This window comes from Scyliorhinus torazame, chromosome 7, assembly GCF_047496885.1.
Source record: "Scyliorhinus torazame isolate Kashiwa2021f chromosome 7, sScyTor2.1, whole genome shotgun sequence".
Classification (NCBI taxonomy): Eukaryota; Metazoa; Chordata; class Chondrichthyes; order Carcharhiniformes; family Scyliorhinidae; genus Scyliorhinus; species Scyliorhinus torazame.
In genome coordinates, this window is record NC_092713.1 from 302461766 (window position 1) to 302484817 (window position 23052).

A 23052-nucleotide genomic window follows, 5' to 3' on the forward strand; every position below is an offset into this window, starting at 1 on the left:
CTGTGCTGGAATGCTCTCCACTTGCCTGCACAAGGGCAGCTCCCACAACACTGAAGAAGCTGTAACACCATTCAGCCCACAGCAGCCCGCTTGATCGCCGTGCATTTCACTGCCGTAAACATTCGCTCTCTCCACGTGTGGCGCGCCCTGTCTGCAGCACACACCATCTACTGCAGCAACTCACCAAGGCTCCTTCCACTGCACCGTTCAACCTTGCCACCTCTACCACCTGGTACGCCGGAGGTTCAGTGGGTTGGTCCCTGGGCTGGTTGACCTGTCCTGAGAGGCTGAGTAAATTGGGGTCTATATTCTCTGGAGCTTAGAAGATTGAGAGATGATCTCATCGTAATGTACAAGATTCTTGAAGGAGGTTGACAGGGTAGGCACAGGGAGATTGTTTGCCCGGGCTGGGAAATCTAGAACACAGGGAAACGGTCTCAGGATTAGGCGGCCGATTGGTTAGAACCAAGGTGAAGGAGATTGCTTCACTCAAAGGATTGTGAATCTTTGGAATTCTCTACCCCAGAGGATTGTGGATGTCCATCGCTGAATATATTTAAGGCTGGGGTAGAAAGATCTTTGGTCTCTTAAGGGAATCAGAGGGTTTTGGCCGGTGTGTGGAGTGAGCCATGATCTTACTGAATGGAGGACAGAGCCTGAGGGTCCATATGGCCGACTCCTGCTCCTTCTACTTAAGTTGATCGAGAAGGACAAGGGCAGCAGGCACATGGGAACGCCACCACCTGCAAGCTCCCCTCGAAGTCGCTCACAGTCCTGATTGGGAACCGCGCTGGCCACTGCTATATGGAGCTGGCGCAAAATCCTGAAACTAACACCACTGTGGGAGCAACTTCAACAATGCCTGAGATCAAAGAAAACAAGAATGAAATCCACCTCAAACTGCACTCTGCGGGGTTACAAACCTCCAACATTACCCTGGAATCTCGAGGAATTAAAGATTAATCTCCGGGATGCAGCTGCGAATGAACTGGGAGAAAATTAATCAGGGCGTTCACTACATTTATTTTTCATTTTCAGTTATTAAAACATTGAAGATGGGGAAAAATGTTGTGTCTGACCTGGTGAGAGGGTTGGACGTGGGAGGTCAAGTTATCAAACCTCCAGGAGTACATCCAGCCTGAGTTGGCAACACTAAATGGAACTGGTGACTAGTTTTATTCTTGTTTAAGCCTGAATGGCTGACACCTAACTAGTAAAGATCCCAAAAGGCCTTAATCTGCAGCTGGATTTTAACCCTTCCATTCAGAAGCTCTGGATTTTTCAGCTGGTCCTTTTTAGACACTTGGCTGTGATAGCAACATTTATTGATTCTTCTGACAATATGCTGATGACAGGGTGGGTTTGTAGCAAACAGAAGGATTTAGAAGAACAGGGAAAGTGCTTTCGGCCCACCCAATCTACCCCCTTTCTGGGCAACTTCAAGCTCACCCCAAGCAAGCAGCGGTAACACATTCAATAAATACAGTGTTTTCTGTGCAACACAGATCAGAATATCTGGCCTGGTGGCGGTGAGTGAATTAATCCCTGCCAAAGCAATTTGGGTTGGGATTAACTTTAGGATTTATCCCAGTTTACTGGGCTAAGGAGAGAAGTCAGCTGGGGTCTGTTGCCTGATTGTTAATCAGTGCATGCTGTGCCAGAAATGTGTGTCTTATCGGGGCCATTGGCCTCCGCGCCTGCCCTAGGCTTGTCTGCAATTTCCGGGGTGAGCAGGGGGAGGCATCATCCTCCCACCCTTCAGCCAATTGTGGCCCTGCAGTGGCCAATTAATAGCCCCTTAAGGATCTCATCCTCATCTCAGTATTTTGCCAGGAGCAGCAGGAGGCCCTGCCATGTTTGTTTCTTCTTTATTCTTTCATGGGGGTGTGGATGTCGCTGACAAGGTCAGCATTTGTTGCTCATCCCCTTAAGCTGAGCGGCTTGCTCGGCCATTTCCGAGGGGCTGTTAAGAGTCAACTGGAGTCACATGTAGGCCAGACCAGGTAAGGATGGCAGATTTCCTTACCTAAAGAGCATTAGTGAACCAAATGGGTTTTTATGCCAACCAACAATGGTTTCACGGTCACCCTATCTGAGATTAGCACTTCATTCCTGATTTTTAGTTGTATTTAAATTTCACCAGCTGCGGTGGTGGTATTTGAACCCCTGGTCCCCAGAGTATTGGTCTGGACCTCTGGATTACTAGCCCAGTGACATTGCCACTCTAACACCGTCTCCCCCATGTGGGGAGCCTGGCAACTTTAACTGTTTGCTGGTATTGGGCAAGCGGATCCTCCTTTGCGGGTTTACTTGATTCATTAGAGGCATCCCGCAGGGGTGCACTGTGGGCTCCCAAAAATCCAGGCCCGTGTGTCTTTACTATGTGTATGTGAGCCTTTGTGTATATACGTTTCTGCGTGAGTTTGTGTATTTATGTGCAGTGTTTTTGTGTGCTCGCGTTTTTTATTAGTACGTGTTCTTCTGCATGAGTGCATGTTTTTATGCATGTGTTTTTGTGTGTGCATTTGCAATTGTGTATGCACACGCATGCCTTTGTGTTTCGTTGTGTGAGCCTCCGAGATTGTTAATGGTTTTCAGTGTGTGAGAGTAAGTGTGTTCAGTCTCTTAGTGCACGATTAAATCAAATTGCAACAGAGTCCCGTGTCGAGCGTGTTTAGCCGGATGTTTCAGAGTGCTCCCAACATCGAGAAGCACCGCGCTATTTAATGGGAGTTTGTTGCAATACAGAGCCTCAACGGTGTCCCAATCTCTCGATCCCCCCAGACCCCGCCCAAAGCCCCAACTCACCAATGAGAGCACCCCTCGGGCACCCTCGCACCCCACCTTACATGGGCAAGGCACTCCGGACCCAATCACCGGCACGGGAAAGATCGCGACGACACGCCAGATCCCGTTAGATCTCGCGAGGCGTGGTGAACCGGGTAGATCCTGGAAGAGGAATCTCCCAGCACCTACCGCCGCATTGTGCCGCCTTTCTGACGCAACGCAGCCGGTAGATCGCGCCCTTAGTGTCTAGAGATTGTGAGTCTGTTTCAGTATGTGTGAGTGAGGAGCTGCAGAGTCAGACTTGCCCAGAGATTCTCCCGAGCCTGCCTTCACTCACTTCTTGATCCGAAGAGTGGCCATTGTATTGAGGTATTGGTGATGGAAGGGGCTCCCTGTACCTGTGAAAATCACCTTCCCTCCCCCCACCCCATTTCCCACGGCCCCCCTCCCCCAGCAGGAGATGGCGCCTCCAAGGGATAAAGATTGGAACATTGGTCCGTAAATAAATAAACCCAAACAAGTGACCTGAACAAAAGCTTCAGGAATCGGCGAGTTTTGTTCGAGCAGCAGGGGGCCGGGAAGTCACAGCCACAAACTGATGTTGAAAACTCTCCTCTCGCTGCACTTTGTTGTTCAAATACCTGCATTGTCTTTGTGCGGAGAGGGGGCTGGCCAGCCTGCTGCTCAGGCTGTTCCTCGCACAATCCAATTTCCGCTCAGCTTGCCTGAAGACCGCCAAGAAAGCGGGTCCCAGAGTCCCAGCTCTTCCGCCCGGAGCTCCACTTTCCAATCTGCTCCCAGATCAAAGCTCTTCCCAAAGCTGACTCAGACTATCTGTGAGGAATGAGGGCAAAGTTCCCAAGAGCTACCTCGCCAGGGAAATAAGGCCGAGTATCGGAATTCAATGAAATTCTTACGGACTCGTTGAATATTGAAAACGATCAGGGCAGCTCAGAGTGTTTGTGATTCCTTGATTTGCATTCGGCCTTTAGGATGTCAGGAGGAAATTAAACTCCAGTGTGACTCTTACTGAGCTTTGAAGGATAGTTTTTGGTAATCTCAGCCTTAGGGTAGTTTTAATCATCAAAGCTCCTTGGGGGCCACATTCCGTTCTGTAGTGAGACAAGATGGAGAGAAAGCAACACAAACGTAAATAAATCCAAGAGTTGAGAGTATTGGAGGGGTGGGAGGACAAAGATGAGCTGGTTGTGCTTAAATCCATGCACTGCCCTGCACCCCGAAAGAATATCATAGATTATACAGTGCAGAAGGAGGCCATTCGGCCCATTGAGTCTGCACCAGCTCTTGGAAAGAGCACCCTACCCAAGGTCAACACCTCCATCCTATCCCCGTAACCCAGTAACCCCACCCAACACTAAGGGCAATTTTGGACACTAAGGGCAATTTATCATGGCCAATCCACCTAGCCTGCACATCTTTGGACTGTGGGAGGAAACCGGAGCACCCGGAGGAAACCCACGCACACACGGGGGGGATGTGCAGACTCCGCACAGACAGTGACCCAAGCCGGGAATCGAACCTGGGACCCTGGAGCTGTGAAGCAATTGTGCTATCCACAATGCTACCGTGCTGCCCCAATATAAGTGACGCATTTTGGTAGAAATGAAATATAAGCCGAATGGTAAAGTTTAAATGATCGGGGAGACCAAGGGTTGTCCAGACACTGGTTTTTGATGTCGGAAGGACAAATTGATTGAGATTTTAGAAGAGCACATGTGACCTTTATGTTTTATTACAATAAGTTACAAAGGTTTACGATAAATCACCAGTTAGGCCTCAGCAAGAGTAGCGTGTCAAAGTCTGGGACTTTAGGGAAGATGTGGGGTTGCCAACTCCCCAGGAATTGAAGATCAATTTCCAGGAGACTGTTGTGTACAACTCTGGAGATAAATCGGAATACTAAAAAATATTATTTTCTTATCATTTTCTTTGAATATTTCTCATTTTCGGGTATAAAAATATTGAAAATGAGGGGGCAAAAAAGGCTGTTTGGCTGACAGTCACATCATCCAATTGGGTAATGGGTGGCACTGGGGCACAGTGGTTAGCGCTGCTGCTTCATAGCGCCAGGGACGTGGGTTGCGCGGTGAGTGGCTGGGGCTCTCTTACTCAACGCTGGGTGGAAGCGGAGACGTTGAACATTTTTAAGGCAGAGCTGGGTAGATTTTCGATAAACAAGGAGGCGACAGGTTCCCAGGGGTAGTTGGGAATGTGGAGATGGGGTGACAATCTAATCAGCCTTTGTTGCGCATTCCACTTTTACCGAATGATGCTTTGTGACTCCCTGCCTGAATTGAGACCAGCATGTCTTAGTCATGTTGACAGGCCCTGGAATTGGAAAGTATTGCACCTTTACCCCATGATCCATGACCAAACCCCAACAGTGGCTAGGAGACTGGACCCAAACCCCAATATTTTATTTTATTTTTAAAAACTGCGCGGAAAGAATGATTCGCTCCAGAAGCAATTGCATGAGGAAGTCGGGCTTGATTATTTTTAAAACAAAACTTTATTATGAATCGCCAGATTAAACTGGCCTTGACTTCAAATCCGAAACGAACAGCTGACAATCACACCTTAGCACTACTACTCCATTTCCCACTAAACAATGAGAAAATAAACATTCAGCTCTCAAGCCAGCTTAAACAAGCAAGGCCTAAAGTGGTACTCGCATTACAGAACAGATTGTGGCTCTTGTGAGAACCCCTTCAGACTCTGGCTGAATATCTTCAATTGGTTGCTTCAACTGGGTTGTTTCAGCCTTTTCCTTGTCTCCAGCCAAGGCTGCTCTGCTTTTCAATATTATCACTTTTAAAGCTATCTCTCTGGGAAAGAAAACTGCCTCTCTTGTGGTCACACAAGGGTCACCAGATCAGGGGCTGGATTCTCCGCACCCCGACACCAAAAATACGTCCGGCGCCGGGGTGGAGAATCCATTTCCGTGCATGGAATCAGGATCGCCGCTGGTTCCCCGATTCTCCGGACCCCGAAAAGTGGCGTACTCGGCGAGTACCCCGTGCTGTGTATCCCCTACCTGCGGCCATTGCTGAAAGCCCGCCCCGCCATTCTCCGTCCCCGACCGGCCAAAGCCCCGTCAGCGTGGACCACTCATGGTCCTGCCGTTCGGGATATTTGCGTGGCGGCTGCGGACTCAGTCCGCGGTCGCCATGGTCGGGGGCGGGCCGATCAAGGGGCGGGGGGGGTCTCGTACGCCACCGGGCTAATTTTGGGCAGGGGTTCCGGGTCAGGCGCGCGGCCGATCGGGGCCACTATTTGGGAGGTCGAACTCCGCGGTCTGAGTTCGGCATGGAGCATGGTGCGGCCGCTGGAGGCCCGGAAGTCGGTGGCCTGTATCTGCAGCAAAAGCTGCTAGGTTCACGATGGGTCCCCGCGAGCCCCCTGCAGGGCTATAAATATGTAGCCTTTTCACGCCAGTTTTTCTGTTTTTACGACAGTTTTTACGACAGCATCGGGACATAGTCCCTGAAACAGAGAATCCATTCCCACTAAACTTCTAGTGCTTTCAAACTGGATATGATCTCTCTGAGCTCCACCTGGCACTAACCTCACCTCCTCAAGATAAAAACCTGTACCTCTGCAGGATGAAAATCATTAACGCTCTGTGGACTTCCCCAGTCAAAGCACACTAACCACAGGCTTTTAATCCTTAAATTGCCCACTACATTTATAATCCAATTTTCTAAAATCTTCTAATCATCATACCGTTGCTGACAAGACGGTGGTCGCTGTCACAATCTGCAGGGATGGAGAATACTGGGCAGATCACACCTTCTCGTGGTGACCAAGCCTGGATCTTGGATGATGCCAGGATATCCTGTGGCAATAGCTGCCCAGAGAGAAGGTATTGGTGATGCAGAGTTCATTCAGGGCACAATACTCAAGAAGGCATTGTCCGTTATCATCAATCTTGCCATCTCGTGATAACCGAGGCCGTGAATCACTGTCTAACACAGCACATGCATTGAAGTCACTCAGGATGAATAGCCTCTCACCATTTTGAATGTTCCTCAGAATATCACCCGAAGGAGTCAGGGAGCTGCTCCTTGCCTGAGATTCTGGCATGCAGAGTTAGTGAGGGGATAGAAGCATAGAAAATAGGAGCAGGAGAAGGCATTCAGCCCTTCGAGCCTGCTCCGACATTAATTATAATCATAGCAGATCATCCAACTCAGTAATCTGATCACGCTTTCCCCACATATCCTGTGATTCCTTTAACCCCAAGTGCTATATCTAACTTCATCTTGCAAACATACACATCGGAATTTTCCGTCAGCAGCGCGCGCACGTTTCCCAACAGCGTGGGATGGCCACAATGGGAAACCGCATTGGCCGGCTGTGGGAACGGTGAACCCAGTTGCCAGCAGGCCGGAAAACGCGGCTGGCAGACCGGAGAATCCCCAAACTTTTCCAACTACGGGCAAGAGCAGCAAATATGTGCATGGGCAGCCGGACCCCTCCTCCACCCCCTCAAACAATCGGCTCACCTTTGACCTCATCAGGTGCACCCTGTGCATCAACTGTATCTGCGTTAACCCCAGCCTCGCACACGGGGTTGAGGCTTTCACCCTCCACAACACCTCACACCACAACCCCTCCTCCAGAGCCACCTCCAGCTGCTCCTCCCACTTGGCCTTAACCCCCTCCAACGACGCCGTATCCTCCTCCAGAATCCTCTCATAAATTGCCGAGATGACCCCCCCCCCCCCTTCTCGGTCCGGAAAACCTTCTTTGCAAAATCCCACACCTGCCATATACCTGAAGACACCCTCCACCCCCGCCCGTGGAATCCCAAAGGTCTCTGCTCTCTCCTCCAAGCTTGCAAACCGCCCTTCCAGAAATAAGTCCAACATTTCCACCACTCCCAGCCCCAAAACCGAGCATCCAATCTCGCCGGCTCAAACAAATGATTCTCTCGAAGCGGCATCAATTTGACCCTGACTTAAAATGCTGCCAAAATTGTCTCCGTATCTTCAGTGTGGCCACCACCACTGGACTACCCAAATATTTCCTTGGGGCAAACGGGAGTAGTGCCATTGCCAGCGCCCACAACTCTAACCCCCACAAGAGCTTGCCCCCATCCTCACCCATATAGCCTCCGGCTCCCTACCCCAACCCTGCACCTTCTCGGCGTTCGCCGCCCAATAATAAAGACCCATTTATTCCTACTCTTTGTTTCCTGTCTGCCAACCAGTTCTCTATCCATCTCACTATCCCCAAGCCCATGCACTTTAATGTTACATGCTAATCTCTTATGTGGGACTTTATCTAAAGCCTCCTGAAAGTCCAAATAAATCACATCCACTGCTCTCCCCCTCATCAACTCCACTTAGTTATGCCCTCGAAGAATTCCAGGAAATTTGTCAAGCATGATTCCCCTTTCATAAATCCATGCTGACTCCGTCCGATCCTGCCACTGTTTTCCAAGTGGTTATGGGGAGCACAAGGGCCCCCTTTACAGGTGTGATGCAACAGAGATCTAAAGTATGTTTAAACAAAAACAATGTTTATTCTATGAATCCAGTTAACATTTTATAAACACTTCACTAGCCCTACCTACCAGCTTTGTTTGAATCAGTAATACCCACATGTCCTGTGGCCATTTCATTTGTTTAGCTTCTCAAATGAAATGAAAAAGCATTCTACCTCCTTCTCATCAAACCTTAGCAATGCTTGGACATATTTAAATAGATCTCCAACAAGTCTTCGACTATGACGCTCTTTCTCTTTATCCTCATCGCTATCCTCAAACTGTATGTTTCCCTTTACATCCGCCAATTTTAACTGCCTGTCATGTTTCATGGCCATTTTTTGAAGATCAAACTCTCTCTCTTTTTCCCTTTCCTCTCTCTCTCTTTCTTTTTCCCTGATCTGTACCTTCCTTTCTCTTTCTTGTTGTTCTGCTAGGGCTATTCTTTCTTTTTCCCTCATTGTGTATTCAAACTGCTTTAATTCTTTTTCATGTTCAAGTTGTTTAATCTGTAACTGAATTTTTGTTATTTCTAACGAGTCAGACTGTATCTCAAGCAATTTTAAATGCTCAGCTAGCGCCATAAGTGCCTCTTCTTTTCGTATGCTGCCAGGTAATGTTAACTGCGATGTTTTTGCCAAATCTAAAAGCCTTTTTTTAGTCTCTGTTCGTGAGGTACTGCGTGTGACCATCTCCACCCCCAAAAACGTCCGAGCCTCTGAAAGAGCCATTGTCCACAAAACACTCCCCTACTTAAACTGGAATACCACACCTGAAAAGCAAACACAAATATGCTCACCCCTCACTGTCTTTAAGTTCACTAAGCCAACCCAATCACGAAAGATAGACTTTATCCCGAACGAGCCCCCAATTTATTATGGGCCAGGGTTTAGAGAACACCAAAGTATATCATGGAGGTCACCTGGCCCACAACTTTGAATAGAGTTTGGTTATGGGGAGCATAAGAGCCCACTTTACAGGTGTGATGCAACAGAGATCTAACAGGTGTGATGCAACAGAGATCTAAAGTATGTTTAAACAAAAACAATGTTTATTCAATGAATCCAATTAACATTTTATAAACACAGAGTAAACATCTTATCAACTACCAACACTGATACTCCCCCCAAAGATACAATACTCTATAGGTAACCCTTAGTGACCTTCCTAACAACATCCATAAGTCAGATGGACGGGCAGCATGGTCGGCGCAGGCTTGGAGGGCCGAAGGGCCTATTCCTGTGCTGTACATTTCTTTGTTCTTTGTCATCAAAAAACCTTTTTAACATAGACATTAGGTTTGCATTCCTAACAGAAACAGGTATTACTTTGAAATCATCAAATGATCTGGAGACATTCTTTAGAGAGAGAGAGAGAGAGACACCCAAAATACACCTCCTTGGTTTGAATGCAGCTCCCCAACTGAAAACAAAACTAAAACTGGAAGCCAAAAACAGCTTTCAGCTCAAAGCAAAAGTAAAAAGCAGAGATGAGCCCAGCTCCACCCACACACTGACATCACATGACATTGCGAACACTACGCAGTATCGCCAACCGCCGTTCCAGCTCCGTAACCTGGGCTTTCAGGAAGTGCAACTGGAGACACTTCCTGCACATGCTGGTCCCGGACACTGGAAATGATCCCGGCTTCCCACGTGGAGCACGATTAGCAAACCAGGACTTTGAGCCCTACTGCAACGACTAACCCATTTCAATTAAACCTCATGGAAGGCAAATAATATCAGTTAATCTTGGGCCCTTCTCCCCTGATCCTCATTATGACAGAATACAGCCCTTACAATCTATAGACCACAAAATATAGATGATACAAACAAAAGCAATAAAAGCAGTAATACCTACCTGCCCGTACTCACCCACTCAGATTCGTCCTCTTGCCCCGCATCACTTTTGAATCTTGATCTTACCGCAGGAGCTTTAATCTCCAAGCTAGCACTCTGCTCTCAGTCTCGCTCTTTCTTATCTCCTGGCTCCACTCTCAGTCCCGCCCTTTCTTTCACTCTTTTACCTCGCTGGCTCCGCTCTTACTCTCACTTTGTGCACTCTTATCCTCCTGACCCCCAGTCTTTACGATTTTCACTGTGTCACCATCAGATTGACAGGGGTAGGGAGATGAGGCACTCCAAGGTTGCTACAGTGACTCAGTTGACTGTATCAGGCTCAGTGTGAAGCACATGGTGGTCTTCCGTGCTTTTCTAAGGGTTACCTTTAGAGTATTGTATCTTTGGGGGAAGTATCAGTGTTGGTAGTTGATAAGATGTTCCGTGCTGTTCCAGTCCCCATCACAGGTGTAATTAGCCTCTTGAATAGGCCCTGACTCAGCTAATCTGGTTTCCTGTACAGGGGCAATGTCGACACCAAAGCCCAACGGTCAATCAGGGCCATTTTGTGTGCACTTGCTGTGGAGTTGTAGGTCATCGTTCATGCCAGGGTGCACACGATCCTCACCTTCCGGCCTCCCACTTGAAAGGTGAGAGTCCTTTGTTTGCTGCATAGCCAAGGCATGGTTTTAGGAGGTGCGTTCTTGCCGAGCAACCACACCTGTGACCCCCACCGCCGCCCCCCCCCCCCCCCCCCCGCCCCCCCCCAGCCTCCTGCCTCGACCTCGCAGGGTGATGCAGGGAGGAAAACCATACCAGCGTTACTGAGGCCTAGTCGGTTGCAAGCGTTGCCGGAAGGTGCTAATTTGAGGGAACAAAGCAAGGTACCCTTTCAGCTTGGCGAAAGGGGTTCAAATTCGGGGAGGGCTTTGATGGAGTAAAGAAGAAACCGCTTTCCGATTGCAGGAGGGTCCAGAGGCAACCAATTTAAGGTCATTGGCAAAAGGACCAGACATGAGAGGCGGAGAAATGTTATTCACGCAGCATGTTGTTGTGACCTGGTATACACTGCCTGGAAGTACCAAAGGGAGTTAGGTACGTATTTGAACAGGAAAAGAGTTGAAAGGCGAGAGGGAAAGAATAGAATAGTGGAACTAATCAAATTATTCTGTCAAGGCAATGAACACGATGGCCTGTTACCCTGTTTAATCATTCAATAATTCCTGCCCCCATCATTATCCAATAATTCCTCTCGGAAAGTGTGTATGGGCATTGGGTCAGGCTCAGCTGCGATGTTCCGACGGTTAAATAGCTGCCTGTGCTCAGTCACCAGAGGGCAATGGTATCTGTGCGACTGAAGGCCAGAAAGATTACCTGGATTTCCGGGTGAAGAATAATGTTTGGGGGGGGGGGAGGGGGAGTGATGTGAAAAGGAAGTATGTTCATAAGTTCAGCCCCAATAATTACAATCGCCCAGTTAAAATGGATCAAGGCACATCACAGGGATATAACTGGACAAGATTTGACACTCAGCCACCGAAGGCTGCAGACAGCTAAAAGTTGGGTCAAAGAGGTAGAAGCAATTGAACGGAGAGGGGTGAAGTGATTTAGGGAGGGCATTTCAGAGCTAAGGCAGCTGAAGTCACGGCCACCAGTGGTGAAGTGATGGGTATCAGGAATGCACAAAAGGAAGGAGTGTGGGTCCCTTGAAGATTTGTAGGGCTGGGGGAGGTTATAGGGAGAGGGAAAGAAACCAAGGAGGGATTTGAATGCAGGTATGAGAATTTTAAAGAAAAACCGAAATCAGGAATTGTTCTCCACTTCACCCACGTTCATTAATAAGCTCGTCCGGTGATGGTAACTGCGTGCATTTGCTGAAAGAGGAGGCTGAAACCTCAACCTCGGGTTGAAGCACAGCCAAGGAAAGTGGGCAGATCCAGGTCACAGAGAGGGACCGCATAGCCTGACGACAGATGAAGCGCAGTGAGGCTGAAGGTCTTTTCTCTAACCTTTGAATCTCGGTGTGAAATCTGAATAATGAAAACAGAAGTCACGGGCACGACTACACTCAGTAACAGGAAGTTACGGCCGTGTGTTTGTATAAAGAGCAAAGCCATGTCCTTGTCGGGATCCCCCGGGGAGATTGGACGGGATGTCGTCCTTCCCCATTTTGTTTATAGAGCTGCACAGTCGAGGGGCAACGTGGATCCTGTACAGAGAGAAGCAGAAGGAAACAGAGTGATATTTTCTGCTGGAGGAGGGAAATTGAATCTCGACTCCAAGAATGGTTTTATTGTATGTTTCCGAAAGCCATTGAGAAAACAGATTTTTTTTTGTTTTTTTCGTTCAGTTTGACACCAACAGCTGAGTGCCCTCGTGTCCAACAACGCGCAAACTCCCGCCCGCTGAAAGGGCTTTGTGGCACTCTTGTTTTCAAATTCTTTCTGGGGATGTAGGCATTGCCGACAAAGTTGGCATTTATTGCCCATCCCTAGTTACCCCGAGAAGGCGGTGGCAGGTCCCAATCGCGGTCTTTGAGAGAACCTTAGTGCTTTTGATAGGTCATTTCAGAGGGCAGTCAATGGTCACCACTTTCTTGTGGATCTAGGAGTCACGTGTAGGACAGACCAGGTAAGGATGGCCGATTTCCTTCCCTAAAGGAGGTTAGTGAACCAGATGGTTTCTTTCTTTCAAACATTTTATTCAGGCATTTATGGTTTTATAACAATAAAAGATACAAATACAAATGTAAACATAGTTCAGTGCGTAACACACCCCTCCATCTCCCACAGTTCCCGCCTAAACTAGACAAAAATTATCCTAACTCCCCCCTACCCCTCCTTACCCACTAACCCCCCCCCACCCCCCACCTTGTTGAATCTGCTAACAGATTAGTTTTCTCCGAAGAAGTCAATAAACGGCTGCCACCTCTGAACAAACCCTAACGTTGATGCTCTCAGGGCGAACTTAATTTTCTCAAGCCTGAGAAACCCAGCCATGTCGCTAACCTATACCCCTGATTTTGGGGGCTTCGAGTCCCTGCACACTAGTAAGATCCGTCTCCGGGCTACCAAGGAGGCAAAGGCCAAAACGTCAGCCTCTCTCGACCCCTGGACTCCCGGGTCTTCCGGCACTCCTCTGGACTCACGTCACCCTCGTTTTTAGTACCATGGACATGACATCCACAAAACCCTGCCAGAATCCCCTAAGCTTCGGGCATGCCCAAAACATGTGGACATGGTTTGCGGGCCCATCTGCACACCTCACACACCTGTCCTCCTCCCCAAAAAGCCTGCTCCTCCGGGCCACCCTCACATATGACCAGATGGGTTTTTGATGACTGTCCAACAGCTTCGTGATCACTTCTAACTAAGACCAATTTTTTATTTCCAGATTTGAGTACAGATTTTCAAACTGCGATGGCTGGATTTGAACTTGTGCCATCAGGACTAATAGCCTGGCCAATGTGAGAGGTTTTTGGTTAGCCTAGGCCCCTGGCGGTTTAGTCTAGTAATCATGCCCCGACTAGTCACTCAGCTAGTCCGCTTGCTTTGTTAGTTGACCAACATCCAAGGGCATACATTCAAAAAGCTTTGTAGGTGGCAGGACAGATGGAGAAGGCTATTTAAAAAAACACATGGGATTGGATTTTATGGGGCACTGCGCTGTCCCCCCCTCTCCTTCCCCCTGGCTAAAATGTTGGGGTAGATAGAACCTGCCTATGATCCCAATGTGGCGACTAGGGGCTTTTCACAGTAACTTCATTTGAAGCCTACTTGTGACAATAAGCGATTTTCATTTCATTTTCATTTCATAAGACTTAAAAAGGAACTTTTAACAGAAGCACATCAGGTTAAAGTCACTACTGAGAGCAGTTATTAGTTTTGAATCACCAAAGGATTGATTCACAATCTTTAGATCACAGAGAGAGACTAATACCCCTTCTGGCTGTGACAGCAGCTATCCAGCTCTGAAAACGAAACTAAAGCACACCCTGCAGCAAACAGACTAAAACATAAGTAAAAAGCTGACAGACAGCCCAGCTCTACCCACTCTCCGACATCACTGCAGTAGTAAACACCCATTTTTAAAGGTACTCTCACTACAGATATTTATATACATTCCCATTTATAAACATAAATTTCTTAAAGGTACTTTCACATGACACCTCCCCCCAAGAAAAATAAATAAACCATCAACTTTAAGATGATTTCATTTTTCACCTTTTCACTATTCTTTAAGAAATGCACACAGTAAATATATTATTTGTAAAAAAAACCACATGCAAACAGGTATAATAATATAGTCCATTTTTTTCCTTCTTCCTCCAACTGGAATCCTTCTCGATTGACAGTCTCTTTGAACAAGAGGTTCTCTGCATGATCTGTCCATTTCTCTCTGCCTCGGCATTTCTCTTTAAAGTCAGACACTTTAGTTCAATCTGATCACAGAGTCCCTTGTAATTCTCCAACACAGGAGCATTGGTTATCACAGCTTTCAGGCAGTCAAATGCCTGTTGAAAGTCCGCTGTCCACTGAAATTTTCGGCGTTTCTTCAGCAAGTCTATCAGTGGAGCAACCACGCGACAAACATTTTTCACAAATGTTCGATCAAATCCACTCATGCCAAGAAATCGCATTATCTCCCTTCGTCTCGAGGGTATCGGAAACTCCTCAAGGAAAGTGACTTGGGCTTTTCCAAATTCATTTTTGGCTAGGTGTATCACCAAACCCACCTCCTGAAGTCGATCGAATAACTCCATCAGATGTTTTAAATGTTCTTTCCATGTCTGGTTGAAAATTCCCAGATCGGCGATGTATACCGCACAATTGGGTAATCCTGAAACGACTTTGTTAGTTAACCGTTGAAATGTGGCTGGGGCGTTTTTCATGCCAAATGGCATAACTTTGAATTGGTATATACCATCTCGAGTCACAAAAGCTGAAATCTCCTTGGCCCTTTCGGATAAAGGTGCCTGCCAGTAACCTTTAAGTAAATCCAGTTTAGAAATAAAAGCTGATTGTCCCACTTTCTCAATGCAATCCTCCAAACGTGGGATAGGATAAGAGTCCGTTCTTGTGACTGCATTCACCTTTCTATAGTCCACACACAACCGTTGGGACCGTCTGGTTTAGGCACCATCACTATGGGTGAGCTCCATTGGCTGCAACCCACTTCAATTATACCATTTTTAAGCATACTCTCAATCTCTTTGTTAACCTGTGCCAATTTTAAATGGTTAAGTCTGTATGGATGTTGTTTGATTGGAACAGCATTTCCCATGTCTACATCATGTGTAGCCATTTTAGTACTTCCCAATTTATCTCTACAAACTTGCCCACGTGATATCAATAACTCTTTCAGGTCAGTCCGTGTTTCCTCTGGAAAATAACTCAACAATTTATCCCAATTTTTAAGAATACCCTCGTTTTCCAATTTAATTTGAGGTATGGCAAATTCACAGTCACCTGGATTTGGTTCGTCACTTTGAGTTAGAATCATTAAAACCTCCTCCTTTTTCTCTCCTTCCCTTTCAAAGTACCTTTTAAGCATATTCAGATGACACACTCGGTGAGTCTTCCTTCTAGCTGGTGTTTTTACCACATAATTCACCTCATTTAATTTCCTTTCAATCAGATAAGGTCCACAAAACCAAGCTTTTAAAGGTTCACCTACCACTAGTAACAAGACTAAAACTTTATCTCCACTGGCAAAACTACGAACGTTGGATTTCTTGTCCGCTACCCGTTTCATCACATTTTGTGCAACTTTTAAATGTTGTCTAGCCAATTCACCTGCTCTATTTAATCGTTCCCTAAAATCTGACACGTAATCCAATAGTGTAATTTCCAATTTCTCACTCACCAATTTTTCCTTAATCAATTTAAGTGGTCCTCTTACCTCATGACCAAAAATTAGTTCAAAAGGACTAAAAGACTCATTAGCTGCATCCCTAATTGCTAACAGTACGAATGGAATTCCTTTATCCCAAACCTCTGGATAATCATGACAATAAGCCCTCAACATTAATCTTTAGTCTTTAATGCCTGATGTCACCTTTCTAACGCTCCATGCGATTCTGGATGGTCCGCAGTTGATTTAAATTGTTTTATTCCTAAGCTATCCATAACTTCTTTGAATAACCTTGAGGTAAAATTCGATCCTTGATCCAATTGTATTTCTGTGGGTAGTCCATATGTAGTAAAGAATTTAAGTAACTCCTCCACAATCTTTTTAGCTGTAATATTACATACTGGAATGGCCTCTGGAAACCTAGTAGACACACCCATTATAGTCAAAAGATACTGATTCCCACTTTTTGTTTTAGGAAGCGGTCCTACACAATCAATTAGGACCCTTGTAAAAGGTTCCTCAAAAGCTGGGATGGGTATTAAGGGTGCTGATTTATCACTGTTTGAGGTTTCCCTATCACTTAACATGTGTGACATGATTGACAAAATTTAACTACATCTTTATGTAGTCCAGGCCAATAAAAATGTTTTTGGATTTTAGCTTGAGTTTTCCTTATTCCCAAATGACCTCCCACTAGTACCTCATGTGCCACTCACAACACCTCCTTTCTATACCCTACCGGCAATACTACTTGATGAACTTCTGCCCACTTTTCATCTGCCTGCATATGTAAAGGTCTCCATTTTCTCATCAAGACATCATTTTTACGGTAATAACACTCTGGTATACACGCAGATTCCTCTTCTGTATATGCTTTCTGATACATCCTTTTTTTTCTACATCTTTCTGTTGTAACTCTGCCAATTTTCCTGACATAAAAATATCCACCTCATCCTCCACCTGTTCTTGTTCTTTTTCAACCATCTGATCAAAAATCATCTCTGATAATTGCACTTCAATGTCTTCATCACTCTTTGATTTCTCCTCTTGTCTTAACCTGTGACTTTGCAACCTTATTACTACACAATCCCGAAAAATCCCAGGATATTCGTCCTTCAACATTTCAGTTGTCTGATTTTCCACTGGCTTATCAACCACATTAGGCATCACTCCCACCTGTGATCCAGCTATATCATTACCCAAGATAAACTGTATTCCTGGACAAGATAGTTTCTCTATTACTCCTACTACCACTTCACCACTCTTCACTGGACTTTCCAACCTTACCTTATATAATGGAACACTACTCCTCTCACCCTGAATTCCACATATTACCACCTTTCCTGGCAACATTCTTCCCAAACTACATAACTCCTCATCTCTTACCATTAAAGATTGACTAGCTCCCGTATCTCTTAAAATTGTGACTTCTTTACCTGCTCCTCCTGATACACATGAGTAAACTTTACCCACACAAGTTTGATACCCACATAAGAGATCTGGCACCTTCTTATCAATCACCTCTTGATCAGGCTGTATAATCTTTTGCACCTCCTTCGCTTCACTTGGGTTTTCCTTTACTACTTTAACAAACCCCACTGCCTTATCCTGTTTTACCACATCAGCCTTCCCAGTGCTTTTCTTCAACCACCAACACTGTGACTTTACATGGCCTAGTTTATTACAGTGAAAACATTTGAAACTTATCATTTCTTTTCCACCCTCCTGGATTTCTTTTTTAATCTGAGGTACACTCTCCTTATTATCTCCCATCAGATCATCTTTACCTTTACCACTTGAGTATTTCTCATGTCTCCAGTTTCTATCCCTCACAGACTGAAACTGATGTCAGAAACCAAGCTTCAATTTATGAACTAATTCATAATCATCTGCCATTTCTGCTACTAATCTCGCAGTTTTAACCCTCTGGTCTTCCACATGAGTTCTCACTACATTAGGAATTGAATTTTTAAACTCCTCCAAAAGTATAATTTCTCTGAGAGCTTCATACGTTTGGTCTAGTTTCAAAGCCCTTATCCACCTATCAAAATTACTCTGTTTGAGCCTTTCAAACTCCCTGTATGTTTGACCAAATTCTTTCCTTAAATTTCTAAACCTTTGTCTGGAAGCTTCAGGCACTAGTTCATATGCACCTAAGATGGATTTTTTCACCGCCTCATACACCTCAGATACCTCCTCCGGTAGTGATGCAAACACTTCACTAGCCCTACCTACCAGCTTTGTTTGAATCAGTAATACCCACATGTCCTGTGGCCATTTCATTTGTTTAGCTCCCTTCTCAAATGAAATGAAAAAGGTTTCCACCTCCTTCTCATCAAACCCTGGCAATGCTTGGACATATTTAAATAGATCCCCACCAAGCCTTCGACTATGACGCTCTTTCTCACTATCCTCATCACTATCATCCAACTATACGTTTACCTTTACGTCTGCCAATTTTAACTGACTGTCATGTTTCATGGCTATTTTCTGAAGTTCAAACTCTCTCTCTTTATCTTTTTCCCTGATCTGCATCTCCCTTTCTCTTTCTTTTTGTTGTGCTAGGGCTATTCTTTCTTTTCTCCTTTCTTCTCTCTCCTTTTCTTTTTCCTCTCACTCTCTTTCGTATTCAAGCTGCCTTAAATCTTACTCATGTTCCATTTGTTTAATTTGTAACTGAATTTTTGCCATTCCCAATGAGTCAAACTGTATCTCAGGCAACTTTATATGCTTAGCCATCCCCATAATTACCTCATCATTTCGCATTTTGTCAGGTAATGTTAACTGCAATATTTTTGCCAAATCTAACAATCTGCTTTTAGTCTCTGTCCGTAAGGTACTGTGTGTGACCGTCTCCACCCCCAAAAACGTCAGAGCCTCTGAAAGAGCCATTGTCCACAACACACTCCCCACTTAACTAAAATACCACACCTGAAAAGCAACCACACAATATGCTCACCCCTCACTGTCTTTAAGTGCACAAAGCCAATCCAATAGATAGACTTTTATCCCCCTCTAGCCCCCAATTTGTTATGGGCCAGGGTTTTGAGAACCCCAAAGTGTATCATGGAGTTCACCTGACCCACAACTTTTAATAGATTGTGGTATGGGGAGCACACGGCCCTCTCTACAGCTGTGGTACAGCAGAAATGGAAAAGTATTTTTTAAAGCAAAACAATGTTTATTCTATGAACACAAGTTAACCTTGTTAAAACATACAGTGAACATCTTAGCAACCATCAATTCAAATACAACCCCCAAAGAATACAACACTAAGTAATCCTTAAGCTGTCCTTTTAACATCCATAAGACTTAGCACAGGGCTAAATTGCTGGCTTTTAAAGCAGACCAAGGCAGGCCAGCAGCATGGTTCAATTCCCGTACCAGCCTCCCCGAACAGGCACCGGAATGTGGCGACTAGAGGCTTTTGACAGTAACTTCATTTGAAGCCTACTTGTGACAATAAGTGATTTTCATTTCATTTTCATTTCATAAAACTTAAAAAAGAACTTTTAACAGAAACACATCAGGTTAAAGTCACTACTGAGAGCAGTTATTAGTTTTCAATCACCAAAGGATCGATTTACAGTCTTTAGATTACAGAGAGAGAGACTAATACCCCTTATGGCTGTGACTGCAGCTATCCAGCTCTAAAAACAAAACTAAAACACACCCTGCAGCAAACAACCTAAAACAAAAGTAAAAAGCTGATAGACAGCCCACTCCACCCACTCTCTGACATCACTGCAGTAGTGAACACCCATTTCTTAAAGGTATTCTCACTACAGATATTTATATAGATACCCATTTATAAACACCCATTTCTTAAAGGTACTCTCGCATGACATTAGCCAGTCGGATTGTGTGGCAGTTCTGTTGGCCCAGCAGTGCCACCTGTAGCCACTACAGGGGGCTGCAATCAGTCCCCAGCGCTGAGGAGCTTGGAGTGACAAGAAAGTCTGGAGCTGCCTGAGGGAGTCAAGAGGTATATCGAGGGACACCAGCCTGAGCAGCTTAAAGCTGCTGGGCTTCCCACATGGGGTGGGCCTCCCCCCACCATGTGACATGCAGGCAGTGCAGGATAAAAACCCATGTGTGGCCATTAATTAGCCACTTAAGGACCTCAATAGGCCCAAGGGCAGATGAACTGTCATACACTTCCCTGAACCCTCGTAAAAGTTCAGACCAGGCTAGGGGTCAGGCAGGTAGGCAACAGGGAAGGCAGCCCTCTGAATTTTCCACACTCCTCCACTATCAAACCAGCCAGCTGGGGAGTGGAAAGCCCAACTCTAGTTAAGCGTCAGCTGGACTAATCTGGGCATCACACTATAGGAAGGGTTTGAAGGATGTGAGAGAAGGTTCAGAGGAGTTACTGTACCAACGATAAGTTACCTGGAGGGGCAGGAGAGGCGGAGACTGGTTTCCTTAAAACCCAACAGGTTACAAGGAGATTTATTGGAAATATTCGAAACCATGAAGGGTTTTGAGAGGGTAAATAAGGAGGAACTGTTTCCAGAGCTGAAAGGGTCGGTAACAAAGAGGACACAGATTTAAGGTAATTGGCAACAAAATGAGAGGCAACATGAGGAAAAAGGGTTTTCTCAGTGATTCACTGTGATCTGGAAAGCATTGCTTGAAAGGCCATTGAAGCAGATTCAATTGTAACTTCCAAGGAGAATTGGATATCTGAAGGAAAAAGAATTACGGGGCTATGGGGAAAGAACGGAAGACTGGGACTATTTGGATATTCTTTCAAAGAAGCATGAACAATCCTCTTCCTTCAACATTCCTCGCATCATCGCCCACGCTAACTCAACCTTTCCCAGGACCTCCGAACTCTGCAACTCCCCCCCCCCCCCCCCCCCCCCCTCTCAGCCATCCGTACATTCTGAGGAACTCCTGTTATCTCAGTCACACCCCCCCCCCCCCCCACAACCAAACTGCAGAACCGCTCCTCACTCTGTCTCCCCTCTTCACTCTGTCTCCCCTCCTCACTCTGTCTCCCCTCCGTTCTGCGAACTCCTGCTCACTCTCAGTCTTCCCTCCAAACTAAGGCACTCCTCACCTCCCTCAGTTTTATTTTCCTGGTTGATAGTCCCAGTGTGACAGCAAAGCCGACCAAAGCTGTGCGTCGTGTGGAGCGAGAGTACTCGGAGCACATGAGGAACAAACAAGGTGAGTTTAGAAATGTTTGAACAGTAACATTGTCCCTGTTAAGAAGCATTGTCCAAGTCTTTGACGTCGAAAGTCAGTTGGAATGCAACAACAGCCTGCATTTGTGTAACACCGTTAGCAGAGTAAAATATTCTGAGGTGTTTCTTGAGAGTGCCACCAGATTAAAAATTGACACAGAGCCAAAGGTGGAGAAATAAGGATAAGGTGATCAATGGTTTTGAGGAGCATGTAAAAAGGAGGAAAGGTAGGTGGGGAGTATTAGGAAAGGGAGGCCTGGGGCCTACACAGCTGAATGCACAGTGGCCAATGTTGGAATGAAGGAAGTGAGGGGTGGACAACAGGCAGGGGTTGCCATGACGGCGAGTTCCAGAGGTGATAGTTGGGCAATACATCAGGTGGGTCTCTGATTGCATTTTTACTGGAGGTTCAGCTTGGTCATGTGGCCAGCACGCTCATCGGCAAGCTCAGCTGGCAACGGATGGAGAGGACAAATTGGAGGTTTCTCAGATTCGGCAGGCGGTGATGGCTTGGCACCCTTAGCATGCGCCATGATTGCCCGGTCCCAGGGCAGATTGGGATGTTCTCCCGTGAACCCATCAGCAGAGATGCAGCAAGTTGGATACGGAAGGTGGAGTTTGCAGCAGGGGTGGTGGGTGAGGAGGAGGAGCCGCAGTTGAATCGCGTCCTCGATATGTCACTTCATTGTGTAAAATGTGATTGCTTCTTCTTCATTTCCAGATTTTCAGAACCCATTTTTCAACTCTCCACCCAACAGTACCCAAGCTTCACCATTATTGATCGTAAGCGGTGCGACAGTTACCGTACCCTGCCTGGTATCCATTCCATCTCTCAACGTTACTCTGCGAGGGGTGAGTCTCATCACCGGCATGTGTTTACCACACGTGTTCTTCTTTCCAATTTTCGAACAACAGCAATTTCCATTTGCATAGCGCCTTTAACCGAGTGAAAACACCAAAGGCATTTTTGAGGACCATATTGAACTCAACGGTTTGACACCAACGTATCATAATATCTTGTAGGAATATAATGGAATCTTTATTCAACCATTTTAGGATTTAAATGAGGAAAAATATCTTCACTCAGATAGTTGTGAATTTGGAATACCCTTCCCATGTGGATGCTCAGCCATTGAGTATATTCAAGGCTGAGATCAATGGATGTTCTGGCTACAAGGGAATCAAAGTTTTTCGGGATATGGTGGGAAAGTGAAGTTGAGCTGGAAGATCAGCCATGATCGTACTGAGTGATGAGGCTTGCTTGAGGGGCCAAATGGCCTACTCCTGCAGAGGGGCGGCACGGGTGGTATAGTTGCTGCCTCACAGCGCCAGGGACCCATGCTCGACTGTCAATGTGGGGTTTGCACGTTCTTCCCGTGTCCGCGTGGGTTTCCTCCGGGTGTTTTCTGTTTCCTCCCACGACCCAAAGATGTGCAGGATAGGTGGATTGGCCGCGCTAAATTGCCCTTAGTGTCCAAAGACGTCCAGGTTAAGGGGGGGGCAGGTTACGGGGATAGGATTTGTCCTAAGGAGGGTGTCCTTTCAGATGGTTGGTGCAGACTCGATGACCCGGATGGTCTCCTTTTGCTCTGTAGGTATCCTATGGACTCCAGGGATTTCTTGTGATCTCATGTGGAAAGATCTCTGGACACCAGAATTATAACAGAGCAGTCACCATGGACTTGGATGTAGTCCATGTAAAATGCCGATATTTCAAAAGATTACAGTAAGAAGTCTTACAACACCAAGTCCAACAGGTTTGTTTCGATGTCACTAGCTTTCGGAGCGCTGCTCCTTGAAGGAGCAGCGCTCCGAAAGCTAGCGACGTCGAAACAAACCTGCTGGACTTTAAGCTGGTGTTGTAAGACTTCTT

At 46.1% G+C, this 23052-nt stretch overlaps 2 protein-coding genes across 2 annotated transcripts in view; both read left to right on the forward strand.

The window, feature by feature from the left end:
• Window positions 1–22909, forward strand: part of LOC140427406 (vascular endothelial growth factor receptor 3-like) — a 447221-nt gene extending 424312 nt beyond the window's left edge. The window contains exons 4-5 of the mRNA XM_072512941.1: window positions 21901–22031; window positions 22775–22909. Coding sequence (XP_072369042.1) covers window positions 21901–22031; window positions 22775–22909 — 266 coding nt within the window. The remainder of the gene's footprint in view (window positions 1–21900; window positions 22032–22774) is intronic.
• The window catches only part of LOC140427132 (F-BAR and double SH3 domains protein 2-like), a 755925-nt gene that overhangs the window by 586454 nt on the left and 146419 nt on the right, over window positions 1–23052 (forward strand). The window lies entirely within an intron of this gene.